Here is a 21,593-nt window from a genome sequence, read left to right as displayed (position 1 = left end):
TGTGCTCTTAATCTTGAGACATTTCTGAGTCATTTTGCTGAAGCTTACCTGCAAAAAATTGTGTGTATGAAATAAAAGGTTTTTATTTTTTTAGGATGTTACTTAGCTGAAATGCCATACAGTCTCTCATTATGGTTATGAGTTTGGCTTTCTGTTTAACCCGTGAGTTCTGAAATCTCATGTCCAAGTACTTTGGAATTTTTTGTCATATTTATTATATATCCTCAGAGGATTTAGTCAGTTGAACAATTTATTTCTTCAGTTTGGCATTTATATTTTGCTTTGCTCATGTTTTTTTCATTGTTTTTTTGAAATTTTTGTATGTTTTTTAATGTAGTGGTTAGATTAACTCAAGTCTAATTTTTCTTAATCTTTGACTTGTCTACATTCTTTTTTTAGTTTCTTTGGCTGGTTTTGTTGATCTCTTAGTTGATTTTTATTCTATTATTTTCAAGACTTTTTATTAAAGTTGGCTTTTTTTTTTTTTTTTACAAGCAGTATTAAATGTTTCTGATATCATTTGTTTTCTAATCCTTCTGATCCACAAACCATGTGTTAGTGTATTGAAGTAATCACAAAATTACAGAAAAGAAAATACAAAGTCTCATTATTAAATTTTATGAAAATAATTGGTTGGTTTGATGTTCTTTCACTCAGGAATGTATTTTCCCAGATAACAGTGTTGTAAACATTGAAAAATTGAGTTGATACATTTCTGCCATCAGATCCACTGATCATATTCAAGTTTCATCTTTCCTCAGGTTTTACCAGTTTTAGTAATGTTCTTCAGAGAAAAGGCACTAAAAACTTACTCTATAAAGAGCCAAATAGTAAATATTTTTTAAGTCAAAAATACCTCATTAGGTATTTATTTAGCAAGAAAAAATGAATTTTTATGAGCAAAATTCAAACTATACTTAAGACTGGTTTTTCATAATGTGTTGTACTTGGGGAGATGAATAACACTTTGTTATTCATCAAAGAATTCAAAAGCATATGTTTATTCTTATAAAGGTAGTAGGAAGTATTCCTTTGTTGATGCTGGTCTCTGCTGCTTTCCTCAAAATTTCAAGGTTTTGTCATGTGGTTATTTTTAGATTAATCACTTAACAGATTTTAAGCTAAATGAAAACATAGTAACATAGATCATTGCATTTTCAAAAAAGGAGATTTTCTTTGAACATTTGTAGAAGTTTGTAAATGCCTTGGGCCTTTATGTTTCAGTGGGAAAAATACGTGTTCTATAAATTGTATGGAAATCAGTCTTAAATGTTTTAATTTTTGTCATCAATGGAAAGTGTATACTTGTGAATCAAACAGCATTTGTGTAAATTATTGTACTGTGTTGCATTTATCAGCACTATCTTACAATTTTCAGTTGAATTTGTTACAAAACATTCAACTTTGCAGCCACAGCTAAACCAGATCGATTCAGATTTTAACAGTGGTTGTGAATTTATTTTACCCTGAGCTTGAAAAAATTATAATAAAATTTACCACTGCTGAACATCAGTTACCTATATGTGGTAAACAAGCCAAGATATATCCATATTCTTTTTTGGAACAGAATTCACACATGATTTGTTAAATGAACCGAGTAAATAGTTTGTTATTTATACTGCTGGTTTGGTAACATCTGATATTTTACAAACTACCTGCTGATAAGTATACCATGGCTTTAAACATCTTTTACAAGTTTCATAACCAGAGGTTGTCTGCTCTATACATTTTAGCAGATTCCATTCAGGAATACTAAATTAGTGTTTTCATAACTTTTTTGAAAATATTCTCATCAAAAGAAAAGAAAAAAAGTGGACTATGATGGAGCAACCTATGTCATGTGGGTAGTTTCCCAAATCAAAAGGAGCTTTGGCAGCTACTAGGATAGTACCTCAATCCCTGCCTTTACTCACAGTAGTAGCTCCTCTAATTCCTCCTGAGACAAACTCACCCATCTCCTAATTCTCATGCAGTTTGGCACTCAATAAGTCTATCAACCATCTTTCATCCTCAGCATGGAAGTTGGTCCCTTGGAGAGCCCAGCCTACCCAAGAAAGCTGGAGCAGGTTCTGCTTTCAGTTTCTGCGCAGAGTACCAAATTTGTTACCAAAAGTTGTACCCTTATAATTAATGATCTGGTCTTAAAAGTCATGATCTGGTCCTTGTTCTCCTGGTGGTGAAGATTGAACACCGAAATGCCAGTGGGAAGTTTTATTTAAAAGATAAAAGAAAGATAACAGGGGATCCAGAGCTAGTGCCCCAGATAGTGGGGGTGTATTGCCCCTTTTACAGATTTCCTTTCTTCTCATGTCTTCTCCACCAACCCCCCTATGTAGTGGCCAAAAGTGTAGGAAGAGAGCTGCCCAGGAGGCATTCATTAACAAGTCCTTGCTGGAGGAAGGAGGCCTTGGCAAAAGGTTGGAAGAATGGGGAGTGCTCTGGAGGATTATGGTTATAATTCCCTTTAAATCATCCCCTATCTTCATTATCTCCATTGTTTGTCCTTTGTCCCAGACTCACTTATTCCCTATACCAATCCATTAAGGAGGCCATGATTTTGGGAAAAAGGAAAAGGAACGTTTATTACTTTGCTTACAAAAGAGAGAAACAGGAAACTCCTGACCCAGAGGCTGTGATTCTCAGGAATATTATCTTATGAAAACTACCAAAAAGGTTTAAAAAAAAAAAGAAAGAAAGAAAAGAAAGAAAAACAGCATACAGATGCAATGGCTCACATCTATAATCCCTGCATCTGGGTAGTCTAGGCAGTAGGACTATAGGTTCAAAGCCAGCCTCAGGATAAGCCAGGCCCTGAGCAACTTAACAAGAGACTCATGATAAAAATAAAATAGGCTGGGAATGTAGATCAGTAGTTAAGTGACCTAAAATGTACAGTTCTTCAATGATAGTACTTTGCTAGCATACATGAGGCCATAGGTTTGATCTCTAACTCTGGGAAAATTTTTAGAATAAATTTATAAGTATACAGTTCACTACCGTTTTAGTCAACTTTTGCTTTGCTATGACTAAAAGATCTGACAGGAACAAGTGGAGAAGGAAAAGTCTATTTTTGGCTCATGGTTTTAGTGGTACAGCCCATGGTTGGCAGACTGCATATCTCTGGACCCTTGGTGAGGCAGAACCTCATGGCAGATGGGCATGGTGGAGGAAAGCAACTCATGACATTACAACCAGGAAGTAGAAAGGGGCAAAATGTAACCCCCCATCCCTATACCCCCAGTGATCTACTTCTCCAACCATAGCCTACCTACCTAGTCAGCTGTCCAGTTACTGTATCAATGGATTAATTCATAGATTAGGTCACACTTATTTTTAATTCTGAAAATTCATTGTTTCACACATGAGCTTTTGGGGGACAACTCATATCTAAACCATAACAAATACTGATAGGTGTAGTCATATTTTGTGGTAATCGCCAATACCAGAAATCTGTATCTCCTAACAGTTCCCCCTTTCTCCTACCTACTATCCTTGGTGACCACCATTCTACCTTCTTTTCTGCAAGTTTTACTACTCACTATATCTCATATTAATAAAATCACACAGTGTAGTATTTTTACTCTTGTAACGGAATATTTCACTTCATGTACTGCTTTTAGAGTTCATCCCTGTTTGTAGAATCTGTCAGAATTTCCTCCATTCTTAAAACTGAATAATAACAGTTCATTCTTAGTAGGTACCATGTGTTTATCCATTCATGTATTAGTTGACATTTCAATTTTTTGTATTTTTAAATTTTATAAACAGTATTGCTATGAAGATTGTGTATGACGTTTTGGTACAGAATTATGTTTGCATTTTCTTGGCTGTATAACAGGGTGAAAAATTAGTGAATGATATAGCACTTTGCTATATAACAGGGTGAAAAATTACTGAACAACATAGTACTGTATTTAACTTAGTGGAGAAAATGCCAAACTCTTCCAAAGTGGATGCACCATTTTAAATTCCTACTAGTAAGATATGAGGGTTTCAGTTTCTCATGTCTACACTTAACACCTGTTACATATTTTTTATTTGATTATCCTATGCCTTTGGTGTTGAAGTGATGATTTTGATTTGTATTTCTTTAATAGCTGATATTGAGCAGTTTTTCATGTGCTTGCTTAGTCCTTCATATATCTTCTTCAGAGAAAGTTTCATGTCCTTTCCGGTTTTTTTAAATGAATTATTTTTCTTATTATTATTAAATGCTTGAAGAAGGAGCTCCTGTTTGCACTTTCTCAGTGTGTTCTCTGTGTTCTTTGTTATGTTTTGTTTCTGTCTCAAGAGAATAAAAGAAACTTATGTACATATATGACTGCATGACCAATGTGATTCTATAACATGTATAATCAGAAAAATGAGAAATTATACTCCATTCGTGTATGATACATCAAAGTGCATAAATGCATTCTACTGTCATGTATATCTAATTAACACAAATTTTTAAAAAGAGAATAAAAGAGAACATATTGAGGTTTCTGAATAGGAAGCTATTTCCTTCATGTTTGGGATTGATGATTAAAAAGCCCTAGTTGATCATGAACCAGACCACCTCTTACAGTATATTTAATTGTATACCTCAACTTAATCAAGATATACCAGTGTTTTTTTATATTTAAGATAATATTCTTTAAGATATCAAAGGTAAATTTTGTTTTACTTTAGTTTGTCTTTTATTTGCAGATAGCACAACTATAGAAAAATTAAGAGCTATTTGTTTAAACCAAGCAAATCTTGGAGAAAGCAACATTGGTCCATCTCTTGACTCACTCTTCTTTGGTCCTTCTGCCTCCCAAGTTCTGTACCTGACAGAGGTTTGTTTTTTCTTTACAAAAATAATTTTTACAATGTACAATAAAACTAAGAGCATGTATAAGATTGTGAAGAAAATATTTAGTCAAGAATTTCATAATAGTTATGAGAAGGGAAATGGGTATTATCAAATTTTTTTTTTAACAAATTAAATGTCTCCCTTTTTTTTTTTTTTTTTTTCAGGTAGTTTATACTTTGTTAATGCCTGCTGGTGCACCTCTGACTGATATGTCTTCAGATTTTCAATTTCACTTCTTGAAAAGTGGTGGCTTACCCCTTGTACTGAGTATGCTAATAAGAAGTAACTTCTTACCAAATACAGATACAGAAACTCGTAGAGGTGCTTACTTCAATGCCCTTAAAATAGCCAAACTGTTATTAACTGCCATTGGCTATGGCCATGTTCGAGCTGTAGCAGAAGCTTGTCAACCAGTTGTAGATGGTGCAGAACCTGTAACACCGGTAATAAATTTTAAGAAATACTTTGAAATTTATTTTCATATTTAATTTTTAAATATAAACCCGGCAACTGCATAACCTATTAATTTACCTTGTAGTTAGAGGTTAAATTCTAACTATACTGCTTTGATAGAGCATTTCAGTCTTCATATTCCTTTTGATTTTAAGGTGTTTTAAATCTCACAGATAGGGACTTTTTTTATTAAGTCACAACTGAAAATACGTAAAGACATGTCATTGAAAGGGGAAGAATATTGCATGCCTCTCTTCCTGTCATTACTTGCAAATCTGTTGGTTATCATCCTTCTAGTATCTTTACAAATATCATTCTTAGGAATATGTGAGATGTTAATTAATAAAATGTAAATACTATGTAGATATTTAGTATTTTGGAATAATCATGAGTCTTATTGAAGTGTGAAAAATAGTATGTGGCTTTGTTCAAAAGACTTAAATGTTACAGCATTTCATATGTGATGTAAGGATTTTTAAGTAATTCTGGGATAGTAAAGACTGTTGAGGTAAATTTAATCTGTTATAATTATTGAACTTAGATGATGAGTAAATTAAAGGTGTCTTGCATTCCTTTCTCTACTTTTATATATCTTTGAAATGTTTCTTTTTTAATAAAAGTTAAAAGAGGGATATACAGGTTTTGTACAAATTTAGACTAGAAATTTAGAAAGCACTTTTCCATCCTGAGCAAATATTATGCCTGCTACCTTATTTAACATAATTCCTTTTCATGTTTAGAACAGTTTTTGGTTAGAGATTAGCCAGTTCAACCAGTACTAGAATAAAAGCAGTTATTTTTGTCCTTCAGAGCACTTCTGATTCTTCATCTCAGATTACTGAGTTGAACTGGAGAATAGTAATACAGTAATAGTAATACATTACCTCTCAAGATAATTTCAATGTAAAATGAAGTGTTACAGTTCTTTGTTGATATAAATAATAAACTTTAATTGCATTAGTAAAATTGAGTTAGTGGCTTTAAAACTTTATATGTAACATTTTATTTTTTCAACATTGTGTATCCTCCATATGTCAGGTATTGTGAGAGGTACATTGTGAACCCAATCCTTCATAATTCCTAACTGCATGAATGTTAGAGTCTGGAAAATAATGGTCAAAATATATTGAGTTCTTATGTATTAGTACCAGGTTTATCTCATTTAAGTACTGAGATAACCATATTTGGAGGGCCACTCATCTTCTGTTCTCTACGGAAAAATCAAGACCTAAAGTGATTAAATAACAGCCCAGAGATTTTAACTGAAATTTTAACTCAGTGAAACATACTCTACATCTGTACTTTCCACTTCTGCCACTTTAGCTCCTGTGTAATAGCACTTTGTATTAGAACCTGGCAAACAGATCTTCAAATATGTGTTGCAGGATTAAAAAAATAAACATTATGTGCATGACAGATAAAGTTTTAAATTTCTCTTATTAGAGAATCTATATTAGACACTTTTGATTTCCCCACCTCATAGTTGTATTTAACACCTTTCCAAACTCAAATGCTTAAGACATTCGGTTTTTAAAGACTGCCTTAACAAAATTTCACAGTAAAATAAATGGACAGGTCAGACTGAGAGTGACTTCAGTTTGTCTGTGGGATGAGCACTAGTGTGCAGGTAGCAAAATTGTCTTTGAACAAAATAAGAAACCTCCTAAAGACTAAAAGAGGAAGGTAGAAAAGGATACAAATTTATAGCTAATTTTCTCCACCATATCATGGTGACCATAGTCGTCCATTAAAAGATAGTAACTGGGAGAAAGATCTTTTCAGAAGCCCCACCACTTATACTATGTAAGGTAACAAAATAACACCACTTAAAACTATGTAAGGTAAAGTTAAGCTCATGTGTAAAAATAATATTAAATTCATGTTGGTAGTGCATGCAACTCCAGAGGCTAAGACAAGAAGATTTGTAAGTTTGAGGCCAGGCTCAGTGACTTTGCAAGGCCCTAAGGAGCTTGGCAAGACACTGTGTCAAAATTAAAAGGACTAGAGATGTTGCTTATTGGTAGTGTACTCCTTGTTCAATCCCCAGTGGGGGGGAGGGGGGATATATATAATATTCATTTAAAATTGGAATATTCAGATGATGTTGTTACTTTGGAAGTCAGATAAAGGAGAAATCTACAGCGTTAGCAATCTGAAATGGTTTTTGTGTAAACCACCATGAATTTTACCCACCATCTGTTCAAGGGATTATATCCTGAGAAAGTGGTGATGGTTGAGGATCATAGGACTGTTTATGGAATTTAGTTTTGTACAAGTTCTTTCTTGAAGTAAAATAATTGATTTATTTCAGATAAACCAAGTTACTCATGATCAAGCTGTGGTGCTACAAAGTGCCCTTCAGAGCATTCCTAATCCTTCATCTGAGTGCATGCTTAGAAATGTATCAATACGTCTTGCTCAGCAAATATCTGATGAGGTTAGTATCAAGAGAGTCTTAGGCTCCTGAATACTTTCGATATATGCTTTCAGCTTTTGTTATTCAGAAAGCGAATATTTCTGTTTGCTCCAGAAGTTTTGCAGGGCCCTGTGTAATGCATACATTCATCTGCTCCTGTCTTCTGCAACTACTGATTTTTTTTTTTTTGTCCATGTAGACTAGTGCTCATTCTCTTAAATTGTATATTCTATTCTCCTTTATGTTTGGTTTACTTGAAACAGCATGATTATGAATATTACCCATGTTTTATGTGCTTTAATATTTTCCACTATTTATGTTTCATATTTTTAATCCATTCATCTGTGGATAAACATTTATATTGTTTCTAGTTCTTTACTATTGGAAATAAAGCTGTTATGAAATTGATCAATAAGTGACAGTGCCTTCCATAGGTATGTTTTCATCTTTTGCATAGACACCTAAGTAGAATGGGTTGATAATCTGATTTTTCTATATTTATATATTTATACTTTTCTATATATAAAATGTATTTCTATGATTTCTATTTATATTTTTCTGTACATAAAATGTATTTGTAAGCCAATCCCAAAAAATCAAAGGCCGAATATTTTCCCTGATAAGTGGAGAATGATATTCAGTGGGGTTTGGGGGGTAGCAAGAAAAGAATGGAGGAACTTTAGATTATGTAGAAGGAAATGAGAGGGAGGGGGTGTGTGAAAAATGGTGGAATGAGACAGAATCAATACCCTATGTACATGTATGATTACACGAATGATATGAATCTACTTCGTGTATAGCCATGGAAATGAAATGATGTACCCCGTTTGTGTGCAATGAATCAAAATGCATCTGTAAAAAAATAAAAAATAATTATAAAATAAAACGTCTTTGTATATTTTGTATATAAAGTTTTTTCCTGTATTTTAAAAAATCATTCAAAATACGGTACAGAACTATATCAGATCTTAACAAAAAGTGTTGTGTGTGTCGATGTAAAACATACCTTTCCTTTGTATGGAAAGGTCATAAAACTTGATATAAAAACTTGATACCAAAAACTGGGATCAAGGCATTAGACCAGAAAGGCGGTCTATAACATAGTTACTTCTTTTACAGCCATTTCTACTGCTTTTTTGACAAAGACAAGTAGTTTGTTTTTTTTACTATTGTGCTTTACTCTTCCATCAACAAATTTATTCATTTTCTTATAGGCCTCAAGATATATGCCTGATACTTGTGTAATTAGAGGTATACAGAAAATAATTTGGGCATCAGGATGTGGAGCATTAGAGCTAGTGTTTAGCCCAAATGAAGAAATCACTAAAATTTATGAGATGGTAAGAATTATAATAGAAATACGTTCCTTTTGAGTAAATGTTACTTAATTATGCATGGGATTAATTTCCATCATGTCTGTCATATTTAAAGACCAAGTAACATATATCTAATTATTGCAAATTAACTGTCTATAGATACCATGTATTTTGAAAATAAAATATTCAGGATCCTGCCATGAGGCATCTTTCTCTGAGTAATTTATACTGCAATGAATTTAACTTTTTGCCTTTCCCTTTATTTTTTATCTTTTTTCCTATGTAAATTTTCTACACTTGCGTATTTGGGGATCATGACATTTAAATATTTTTTGGTTTGGGTGTTTTTTTGTTTGTTCGTTTGTCTTTTGGGGGGCGTGTGTTTCATTTAGATAGCTCAAACTTAGGAAGGAGTTGATCATTTAGATATTAACTCTGGACTTCTCACCAGCTGATTAATTTTCTCCATGTGTATTGTGTATATTTGTGCGCACATCTGGTGTTAGTACAGAGACTCCAACTCAGGGCTCTAGCATGCTAGCCAAATATTAAACTACTGAGTCATATCTTAGCCCCTGCAAATTAATTTCTTACTAAACAAATTACTTTTTTTTTTTTTGCGGTGCTGGGGATTGAGCCCACGGCCTTTTGTTGGCAAGGCAAGCACTCTACCAACTGAGCTATCTCCCCAGCCCTAAACAAATTACTTTTAAAAGGAGATTATTTAGCTCTTCAATTTCCTTTTCACTTTTCGCAGCCCCTGGTAACTATTTTAGTTGTTTTTTTATTTTTTGATACTGAGAATTGAGCCCACAGTCTTTGAGCATGCTGGGCAAGCTCTCTACCACTGAGTTACATTCCTTTAAAAGATCTTACTATGTGGCTTCTTCTTTGTGTTTTGATTACATTTTGATTGACAGAGGTAGAGTAAAACTGCCACCTATTTGAGTATATGATAGGTTGCAGAAATGTTCTGTTCCCTTTCCAAATATTGGTGTAACATGATTGTATTTTTAATAAAAAGACATTCTAGATAGGGTAGACCATAGAACTGGTAAAACACAAATGAGTGCAAAGTGAAGAAATTTTTACTTAGAACAGGGTACACCAATTATATGCAGAACAAGTACATAATTGATTTTCACCAGATGTGCTCCTTTAATCCTGTTGGAATATATTCCAGAGTGCTACTAGCCAAAGCTATAGGTGAAGATCTGAGACCAAATATTTGTTCATTGTGGAGTAGGTAATTTTAAATACTAACCAGTTTTGAGAATTTTTTCTTAAATATATGTCTAAGTAACTTACTCCTGATTATAATTTTACAGACCGCCAGTACAGCCAGTGAGCCAGAAGTGGAAGATGAGCAGGTTTGCTGTGAAGCCTTGGAAGTGATGACGTTATGTTTTGCTTTAATTCCAACAGCCTTAGATGCACTTAGTAAAGAAAAAGCCTGGCAGACATTTATCATTGACTTACTATTACACTGTCCCAGCAAGTAAGTGTCCTTTTTTTTTTTTTTCTTTTTTTCTTTTTTTCTTCTTTTTAATTTAATTTAGAGAAAGGCTGACTTTAAATGGACGTGCTTTTTGAAGAAATTTTATCCCAGAAGTCAAATAATGAGCAAATCTTTTTTATTTAAATATGATTTTTTTTATGTATAAGAGAATTTTATTTAATGCGTTCTTCATAACCTAAACTTGTTTTAGGTTAGCAGTGTGGGACTTATTTTTGTTTTTGGTTTTGTTTCTTTTTTTTTTTTTTTTTATTGTTGTATGGTATGTAATTATATGTAACACAAATTGGCACTTTGATTTTCGTACTGGGGAGCAGGGGAGTACTGGGGAATTGAACCCAGAGATATTTTACCACTGAGCCACATCCCAAACCCTTTTATTTTTCATTTTGAATTAGGGTCTCCCTATGTTGTCCAGAGCCTTACTTAATTAATGTTGGCCTCAAACTTGGATCCTTCTGCCTCAGCTTCCAAGTTTTTGGGATTACAGGCAGGTTGCCATCATGCATAGTTCACTTTAACTTCTTTTAAATGAACAGTTGGTTGACTTTAAATATATTCACACTGTTGTGCCATCATCAGTTTTATATATATCCAAAAATTTTCATCACCACAGATTAATTCTTTAAAGTACTGTCATTTTCCCCACTGCTCCATTCTTACTAACTCAATTTTTCTGTGAATGTCTACTTTAGGTGCCTTGTATAAATTTGGTCCTCTTGTGTCTGTTTTGTTTAGCTTACACTATGTATTTTTAAGTTTATTTATGCTGGGCATAGTGTCATATGCCTATAATCTCAGCAACTCAGGAGGATCACAAGTTAAGAGGCCAGCTAGGAAAACTTAGCAAGACCCTTTCTCAAAATAAAAATAAATTTAAAAGGCTAGGATGTAACTCAGTGGCACAATGCTCCTGAATTCAATTCTAGTACTACAAAAATAAATGTATTTCATCTATGTTGTAGCATTTGTTGGAATTTAATTCACTTTTAAGACTGAGTAATTCATTGTTTGTGCTTACTAGATTTATGTTGAATTGTTGGTGGAATCTTTATATTTCTCCTCTTAGCTACTATAAATAATGTTGCTATGAAAATTGCTTTGACAGTAGGCTTCTGTCTTGGTCTCTGTTCTTAAACTTTTATGAGTTTATGCCTGGAAGTAAATGTATTCTGTAACATGGACCTATTTAACTTTTTTGAGTCCTGAATCAAATTCTGTGCCTTCTTCATTTATGCACACCCTCACATTTCATAGATATTTCTCTACTTTCTCTTCAGTTTCCCTACCTTCTCTTTCTGAGATTTTCTTCTTTGATAAGAGAGCCTCTAATGGATGAGAGATGGTATCTGTAGTTTTGATTTGCTTTCCCTAAAGATTAGTGATATTGAGTGTCTTCTTTTATATTGACACTTGTGTATCTTCAAGACCTTTATACGTTTTTCGGTTCTTGAGTTTTAGGAATTCTCTATTTTGTGTACATTAATCTCTTCTTGGATATATAATTTGCAAATACTTTGTTCCATCCCATCAATTGTTTTTTTGCTCTTTTGATAGTGACTTGATGCACAAAAGTTTTTAATTTTGGTGAAATCTGATTCCCCCCCTTTGGTTGCCTGTGATTTTAATATTCTATGATTAGAAACCATTGCCAAGTCCAGAGTAAAAATTAATTATTTGTGTAGTATTTTCTAAATTCTATACTATACTTTTGCTTTTTATCCAGTTTGAATAGATTTTTTTGAATGGTATGAGGTAAGGGGTAAGGATTCAGTGCCAGCAAATAGTTTCCCTTTCAGTGTCATTTTTAAAAAGTGTCAGTACATGAGCATGGAGTAATTTTTTATTAATTTAGGTCTTTATTTCTTTTAACACTTCTGCCTCCATTATTGAATTATTCCCCAGTATTGTACTATTTTGGTTTCTATTGTAGATACATATTCTTAATTTTCTTTTGTAATGTTTATTGCCAGTATATGTATACAAATAGAATTGTCTATGTGCATGCTGATTTTATACCTTACAAGTTTACTGAATTTCTTTGTGAATTATTAAAGTTTTCTCAGTATAATTGCCTGTCATTTACAACTGAGATATTTTTTCTTTCTTTCCTTTTTTGGAACAGTTTTATCTCACCTCCCGTCTCCCTCTTTCATTACCCACCCCATCCCAATTGCTTTACTGTGTTGAACAGAAGTGAAGTGATGAAAGCATATTGGATTGTGTTGATCCTGATGTAGAAAAAGTTTTTACCATTGAGTGATATTAGCTGTACATTTCTGACATGTGGTATTCATCATGTTGAGAAATTTTCCTGGTGTTTCTACTTTATTGTCTTTATTAGGAAGAAGACTTGAAATTTATTTAGATTAGTGTCCTGAATGTATTTAGATTATCATATAGTTATTTCCTTCATTGTATTTACATCCTGTAGTTAAAAATATATTCATAAGTTTAACTGCTCTGACAGTTTTGAAATACTTTCCACTTTATGTACTGTGTGTGTGCCCGCGTGCATGCGCGCTTGTGTCTGTGTGTGTTGCTGGGGATTGAACCCAGGGCCTTAGTGCATGCAAGGCAAGCACTCTACCAACTGAGGCATATCCCCAACCCCTAGCTCATATTTTTAATCTTCACTTGAATTTGGTTGCTACTAGTTTGCTGAGGGTTTTGGGATCTATTTTCTTAGGTGGTGATGGTCTTTTTTCTTTTTAGTACCAGGAATTGAACCCAGGGACACTTAACCACTTAAACCACTGAGGCACATTCCCAGCCCTTTTTTTGCATTTTATTTTGAGTTGCTTAGGGCCTCACTGAAGTGCTGAGGCGGATTTTGAATTTGTGATCCTCAACCTCCCAAGCTACTGGGATTATAGGCATGCATCACCACACCTGGCCTTAATGGTTTTTCTTACAGTTTCTTTGCCTTGATGTCAGAATAATTTTGGTCCTTATACATATACATTGTAACATGCGCTTTCAGATTCTTGGAAAAGGGGAAATGGTTTAATTCTGTAAACATTTGAGAGAGTTCACCAGTCAATACCCTGGGATTTTCCTTGTCCGGTTTTGATTAGTATTCATTGTCCTCACTTGTTACCGATCTATTTATTGATTTTGGGTCTAAATTTTATTTACTATTTTCTTATTGCCAAATTTATTTTTTAAATAAAGTATACAACTCAGTGATTTTTAACATGCACACAGAGTTGTAAAAATGTATCTAACTATGATTATATATTTTGTGACAAAAGCCCCACATCTTTACCCAGCTCTCACTTCCAATAACCACAACCCTTTGGCAGCCACAGTCTACTCTGCTTCTATAAGATCAACCTTTTTGAAGATTCTGTGTATAAAAGTAAGGTTATGTAGTATCCATAATCCTGTTTCGAACTTATTCCATTTACCATAATACTGTATCTTTTTTTCTGTCATTGGACACTTAGGTTGTTTGCTTTTCTTGGCATTATTATGAATAATGCTACAGTGAATGAAGGGGTACAGATAACTCTTTGACAAGTTGATTTTATTTTGTTCAGATATAAAAAAGCTGAATGATGTGGCATTTAAATTTTTTTAAGATCTCCAAATTTTCCATAATGGCCTAACTACTATATATTCCCACCAACAGTGTTGGTAAATAATCTCTTTCTCCACATTCTTGCCAAGACTTAATAGCCATTTAAGAAGTATAAACTGATACTTCACTCTGGTTTTAATAGGTATTTCTCTGATAAATAGTGCTGTTAAGCATTTTCTCTTGCATTTGTTGGCCATTTATGTGTATTCTTTGGAGAAATGTCTTTGTACCTTTTTTTGATAGGTTTATCAGTTTTATTTCTTTTAAGTTGTTTTGGATTCTTCACATAGTAGATATGTTAACCTTCTAGACCATAGGTGTGCAGTTCTTTTCTCCTGTTCATTATATATGTTTTTTCTTTATTTCCTTTGCTGTACAGACTCTTTTTTAGTTTACTGCAGATGTGTTTGTCCTATTTGTTTTTGTTTCCTTTGCTTTTGAGGTATATGGTAGGGCTGGTCACTGACTAAAAATCATCACCCAAATCAGTATTATACAGTTTTATTTATATTTTTAAGTCTTATATCAGTTATTTTTATATGATGAGAGAAAAACGTACAATTTTATCCTTCTGTATTAATGTTAATTTTGTTTCACCATTTATACTGTCTTACCTTATATGTTACCCTTCACCTCTGAACACATTGAAGCTATATATAAGCTTGCTGTGAAAAATTAAGATTTTCTTACTTGATTTTTTTTTTTTTTTTAGCTGTATGAATTTTCTAAATTCTTAGTATGTTTGACTGATTTTTACCCTCCTTGGTAAAAATCCAGTTGAATCAGTAGTGTCTTACCACTAGGCCATATTGCCCATACATTTTTTTCATTTTAGAGTGTGTGTATTTAATTTGCCGAGCCTAGCCTAAAACTTGGTGTCCTCTTGCTTTAAGCATTCCAAATAGAATGGGATTACATGTTTTTTACTGTTATAGTGAAATTGCAATAAATCACCAAGTTGATCTTAAAGCAAGAGACAGAACCATCTTTATTCACCAGCTGGTGGGACGAGTGGCAGGCTGCAAATCTATACCCTGCATCCCACTCCAGTGATTAAAGTACACCTTTTATACCATAAGTATATCAGTACATTAATCATACATGCTGTTGATATGATTCAGTACTACAAACATACATCATGAGATCTAAAATCATAAGTTGAAGGAGAAATGGGTCAAAACAACCCTAAAGAATAGTTAATGTCCAGTCATTCTCTCTGACAAGGGTACATTTTCCAAGAAAAATGGAAACTAAAAAGAACAATTTTACATTGTATAAGAAAAACAGAAACATTTGCATTTCTAAGCAAGGTGTGCTGATAAGCAGGATCAGGATAGCAAAGTTGGAGTTTTCTCATTGGAAGCATTTTTTTACATGTCAAGGAGTTTCAGGGTAAATTGGAGTCTGTCTGGTCTTTGCCCAGATAGCCTGACCCATAACATTACCACCACACCTGTATAATCTGCTGCCTTTAAATGCCCTGATTTCCCCAGTATCTCTAGTTTTTTCTTTTCCTTTGTTGTTATCTTGCTTTTGCTAAATTCTTTTTGGCCAGTTTCCAACATTTTCAACCATGAGCAAGTTCTAAGACAAGAAGAGGTGGATTTGTTTCACCAATTCTTCATGACTCTCCACCCTGAAAAAGACTGGAATATAAGCACAAAATTTGCAAATAAAGTCTGCTTTGCTTCTTCTAGAATCATAGACCAGTTCCATATTGGAACTATAGCTGCCATCTTTTAAGATTCTGCTCTTCCAGAAAGGTTGTGAGGCACCACTATAAAATTTTTCTTTTTATCTTTTAAGCTATCTCTTTCTTCACTTCTTATTTTTTTGATGATGAAAATCACTGATTTCTAGGGTTCTGACAGTTTTTGAAAGACTCAACAAATTTTCCTTGAACCAATAAAAGAGAATAGCAGAATCAGTTTAGAGAAAAACAAGAACAATTAACAGATGAGGTAGTAAAGTTAGTAAGAGGTTCATGTGCTTGGGTAAGGTTTTTATAAGTCATTTTACAGACTTTGGTTTTGAATCATAACCCACAACTGAAGATGGGTTGATATATCTAATTCATAACTAGAGGTGGGGTTGTTACTGTCATATAGGAGTTAAACTCCAGAAATGGTATTAAATGTAGTATAGTTGATAATTTTAAGAGTTTTGGACTAATCTCCCAAACTTGCAAAGAAAAGCATACATATGAAAATATTTGGATGTGATTTTTGAAGATTTCTTAACTCCCTCTGAGTTTTTATAAATTAGATTTTTTTAGAAATTTTTGCAAGTTCTTTGGATTTGATTTAGCTAACTTTCTAAATGAGGGAAAATCAGACTAATTAACAAATAATTTACTGAAAATACACCTTGTGTTCCATTCATCTATGATTCATCTTTCTCTTCCACCCTTTCCTTTCTTCTTTTCTTACCACTTACCTTCCTTCTCTCCTCCCTCCCTGTTTCTTTTTTGATTTTTACTATTTGTGTAAAACACTAGTAGAGAAAAATAAAACCTCAGCCAGCCTCCATTCCTGGGATACTGTGGGTGAGTCTTGGGAGAACTTAGATAAATGGCATTTGGAATAAAAGACAACTAATCTGGAATACAGTGAAAGATATACATAATATACATGCATAGATAATTCATTTATACTCAACTATAATTTTGCCTTTCCCTTTATTAAAATTGTCTTTTAACATGAACTTACTATAATTTTCCAATAAGCAAGCAAAGTTTTAAGGGATTGTAGTTTAAGCTAAGAAAATTGTTGCCTTTTCTTTAACGGTTGAATAGATTAGTAGTCCAACCACTTGAGAAAAATGTTTGAAAGAAGGTAATAAAGTGGAAGTCTTGGAATAGTTTTATTTATGCTCTCTTAAACCATAAGAATCAAAATCAAATACATTCACACATAAAAGAAAAGGAAAGGCCATACTGAACAATAAGAAAAAGTAAATATAAATGCACGAGGAAATTGAAATTAAAATAATACAAACAGGGGCTGGGGAGATAGCTCAGTTGGTAGAGTGCTTGCCTTGCGTGCACAAGGCCCTGGGTTCGAATCCCAGCACCACAAAAAATAATAATAATAATAATAATAATAATACAAACATTAAATAATAGAATAGTTAAGAAAGCTAAGAAGGTTAATGCATTGAACATATGAAGTCTTTTAAATTTAGATTACAAATTTGTCTCCAATATCCACAGCAACCAGGAAGACAGCCACATGATAATTGTTCACATTTACAATGCTCCTCACTATTTAATACCTAACTATACAGACTTCTTTTTGGTACTCTGGTCGCTTGCCAACAATTTAGAACTTTTGATAGAATAAAGGTATTCTAAATCAAAAGGCACAGTGGGGTGCATGTCAGCATATGTAGGAGGTTGAAGATTCCTTCACCTGAGGAATTCAAAGCTAACCTGGGTGATATAGCAAGACTCTGTCTCAAAAAAAAAAAAAAAAAAAAAAAGATTCATTAAATAAAAAAAATTATTTTATGAAAATTGGGCTATTCTCTGAACAAAACAGTGTGCAATTAAGGCATTGGCAGACTTTTAACAGATTATAATTGATTTGACATTATTTGTAGAAACCAGGATATTGAGGCAAAAGAGTTGCTGTTAAAGAGTTTGGGTTTGGAGTCCAAGTCTTTATTAGCTGGTTTAGTCCTCAAGCATCTGGTTTATCCACAGTAGCAGTTTTGCTTAATTGTGTTTTAAACTGTTTTTAATTGCAACATTTTATCATGACTACAAAACAATAAGTCATATTCTAAATTTCTGTGAACTTTAAATTTTCATTTTAATGAGTAATAATAGTCCTATTGCACGTAAACAAATAAATAATACTAACTTGGCAAAATTGTTTCCTCTTACAGGTGCTAAAGTCTTAAATCATCAACTAAGATTAATATATAACATTTTTAAATATTTTTAATTAATAATCAGGTAGTGTTGCTAGTATTGAGGTTGATTCAGTGCTTTTCAAATAAAAAAAAGTTTGTTCAGTTAAGTATTTGGTTCTTTAATTTTAGTGTATAGTCATTGCATTTGATTTATTAAAGTTCAGGTTCCTGGGCTTCTCACTCATTGTTTTTGATTCAAGAAGTATGGAAAAAGCCCTGGAGGTTTGTATTTCTTCTCAGGTGATGTTGATCACAGATCACTGGTCTGACACCTTGTTTTGAGAAACACTGATAGAATCAAGGATAATTAGCTACCTTGGGTTTCCTTGGGTCATTTGCTCCAAAGCAAGACCTGAAATCCCATGGCTCAGGCCACTGAGGTAGGAAGATTGCAGGTTCAAGACCGACCTCAGCAATTTAACAAGGCCTTAAGAACTTAGCCAGACCCAATCTTAAAAATAAAGCACAAAGGAGCTGGGGATACGGCTAAGTGGTTAAGCAACCGAATTCAGTCCCCAGTAACCAAAAAAAAAAAAAGTCAATTCTGCAGAGACCAGAGATGTACAGCAGTTATTGCTTGACTTGTATAGTAGCTAAAGAGGCATTTCCATGTTATTCCAAGAGAATTGTTAAGATGGATCCCACAAAACAAGAGACAATATATTTTTCATCCATGCTTGTTCTTGACATGGTCCACCCTCACCAGAGTCACAGTGAGTAATAAAAACTAAGCAGTCATATATGCAGATTAACTATCCTATAAGTAGTAATGTTTCTGATCTTTTGGGTAACAGTTTGAGATTTAACTTCCTGACAAATATCTTAAGCACATCTTTTGTTGCTAAGAGATAATTTGGTTGGTGGTGGAGATGGTTACTTAACTTGGTGTTTTTACTGTTAAGATATGATCATTGTTAAAAATACACTGATGTGGGAATTATTTTGTCATTATTCCTGAAGTAATATATTAAATACAAATTTTTTTAATTTTTTTTTTTATTTCAGAATTGTCCGTCAGTTGGCACAGGAGCAGTTCTTTTTAATGTGTACCAGATGTTGCATGGGACACAGACCTCTACTTTTCTTCATTACCCTACTCTTTACCATTTTGGGGGTGAGATGTTTTGAAATAAACCTTTTGATATATTTCATTTGCAAAATTGAGAAGTACTCAAAAATTTCAAATAAGGATTTTATTAAATTTAGAACAATGAAGATTAATAATTTTATTTTTAAAATAGGAAACAAATATCTTTTTTTAAATCCCTTTTTTTTTTTTTTTAATGTAATGCTGAGGATCAAACCCTGTGCTTCACACCTTCTAGCAAGTGCCGTGCCCCTGAGCCACAATCCCAGCCCAAGATTAATAAAATTATCTTTTATAATATTTATAGAGCAGTTTACACATATTATCACTTAATTTTCAATTTTCTGCAGTTTTAATAAAATTACATGGATTCTGAGAATAGGCTTGAGAGTTCATGTTGTTTTAATATTTCAGAGTACAGCAAGAGAGAGAGGTAAATACTCAGGTGATTATTTCACACTTTTACGGCATCTTCTCAATTATGCTTACAACAGCAGTATTAGCGTGCCCAATGCTGAAGTTCTTCTCAACAATGAAATTGATTGGCTCAAAAGGATTAGAGTAAGTTATGTACTATTTAGAGTAAGTTATATACGATTTAGATTATTTTATTACTGTAAAATCATCTTTTTAAAGAGGGCTTATAGTTTTGTGTATTTAACAGAAAACCTCAGAATAATTAAAACAAAATGCCTACTTTTTATTCATGAATTAAAAATGCATGGTTAATAGAATGCACAGTTTTGTCTAAATGCCTTGTTTGGAATGCTGGTGCAGTTTTTCTCTTGAAATTTTTGGGCTTATTTTGAAAATTCAAAGGGTTTTTAAGTGTTAGATTATCATTTTTCATTTAACCATTTGATATTTGTACATTATTTTATAGAGTATAATTTGTGAATTGCACAACTTTTCACCTTCAAATTAATATTCTGGTGGTTTCTAAAGCCTGTTTATGGATCAGGATTTCTGAGCCTCTAAATTATTGACGTTTTATGCCAAATAATTCCTTTTGATGTTAAGCTGCTTTTTGCACTGTAGAATGCTAAGTAACAGCCCTGACTTCAAACTACAAATTTCCATAGTAATTTTCCTTTCCCTTCATTTATAAAACTTTAAGATTTTAATTAGCAAACTGAATGGAAAGGTTTGGGGAAATGATATATGCAGTCTCACTACCCTCAAGCCCTTTTCTTTCTTCTTACTCTGTTCTCCTTTTCCTGTATTCATCTTTTAAATTAGGCCTGTGATATTTTTCTTTTGGCAGGATAATGTTAAAAACACAGGTGAAACAGGCATTGAAGAACCTATTTTGGAAGGCCACCTTGGAGTAACAAAAGAGTTACTGGCCTTTCAAACTCCTGAAAAAAAGTATTATATTGGTTGTGAAAAAGGAGGTGCTAATCTTGTTAAAGTAAGTTCTAAATTTTGGAGCCTCACTGATAACGATCTTTGAAATGTTAGCAAGTTTTTCTCATTAAGGTCTTTATAATTATTGTATTTTTTAAAACACATGATTTTAACCTTTCTTATTAGTTTCCTTACTTAGAAAAACCTTTGTCTCTGTAATATGGAAATGTCTACTTCACTTTTTATATTTTGTTATTTGATAAATCTGATACTTCCCCGATTGAACCTAAGGCCTCATATATGGTACACAAGCTCTCCATCACTGAGTTACATTTTTTTGTTGTTGTTTCTTTTGAGACAGAATCTTGATAAGTTTCTTAGGCTGATCAAGTTTGTGACTTCCTCAGCTACTTGAATAGCTGGGAATATAAGCATGTTTCACTATACCTGACAATAAATCTGAATTTTTACTTTATCACAATTCAAATTGAGAAAAATGTCTTATCTCCCAAAACTGCTAATTTTTATGTTGTATTTCATGATGATTTTCTTCACATTTTAGTATTCAAGGAAAAAAGTATAACTTCAAATGTTTTTTTTTAATTTAAATAATTCATACCTGATTAAAGATTTATTTAGGATCTCATTTTCAGTCAGTTCTCAACTTTATACTTTATTGTTCATTGATCATATTCAGTAGATATTTAATGAGAATTTTATTAGAAAATCAAAATTGTTTTTGAAATACACTGAGGTTTACTTACATCAAAGTCTGAAAACATTTCCAAGAGATTTGTTTTCAAATTTATGTGTATGTTTTATTTATACATGTACGTATAGATAATAATGTTTTAAACTAATAATGTGGTATCTTTTCTGACTCCTTAGGAATTAATTGATGATTTCATCTTTCCTGCATCCAAAGCTTATCTGCAATATATGAGAAATGGAGAACTACCAGCAAAGCAGACTATTCCTGTTTGTAGTTCACCATCTACCATCAATGCTGGATTTGAACTCCTTGTAGCATTAGCTGTTGGCTGTGTAAGAAATCTCAAACAGATAGTTGACTGTTTGACTGAAATGTATTACATTGGAACAGCAATAACTAGTAAGTACATTG

General features: G+C 32.8%; 1 protein-coding gene across 13 annotated transcripts in view; it reads left to right on the top strand.

Moving 5' to 3' along the window:
• Positions 1–21,593, top strand: part of LOC306652045 (ubiquitin carboxyl-terminal hydrolase 9X-like) — a 134,702-nt gene that overhangs the window by 76,169 nt on the left and 36,940 nt on the right. For 12 of the 13 annotated variants that reach the window (XM_079125100.1, XM_079125105.1, XM_079125103.1 and 9 more), the window contains 9 exons: positions 4,690–4,820; positions 5,002–5,280; positions 7,602–7,727; positions 8,921–9,046; positions 10,351–10,520; positions 19,042–19,150; positions 19,538–19,684; positions 20,388–20,534; positions 21,359–21,581. In XM_079125100.1, the coding sequence (XP_078981226.1) occupies positions 4,690–4,820; positions 5,002–5,280; positions 7,602–7,727; positions 8,921–9,046; positions 10,351–10,520; positions 19,042–19,150; positions 19,538–19,684; positions 20,388–20,534; positions 21,359–21,581 (1,458 nt within the window). The remainder of the gene's footprint in view (positions 1–4,689; positions 4,821–5,001; positions 5,281–7,601; positions 7,728–8,920; positions 9,047–10,350; positions 10,521–19,041; positions 19,151–19,537; positions 19,685–20,387; positions 20,535–21,358; positions 21,582–21,593) is intronic. The other variant, XM_079125098.1, reaches the window with a different exon arrangement.

This window comes from Sciurus vulgaris, assembly GCF_902686455.1.
Source record: "Sciurus vulgaris genome assembly, chromosome: Y".
In the NCBI taxonomy this organism is placed as follows: Eukaryota; Metazoa; Chordata; class Mammalia; order Rodentia; family Sciuridae; genus Sciurus; species Sciurus vulgaris.
The sequence above is the reverse complement of the archived record's forward strand: the minus strand, read 5'-3'. Positions and strand labels throughout refer to the sequence as shown.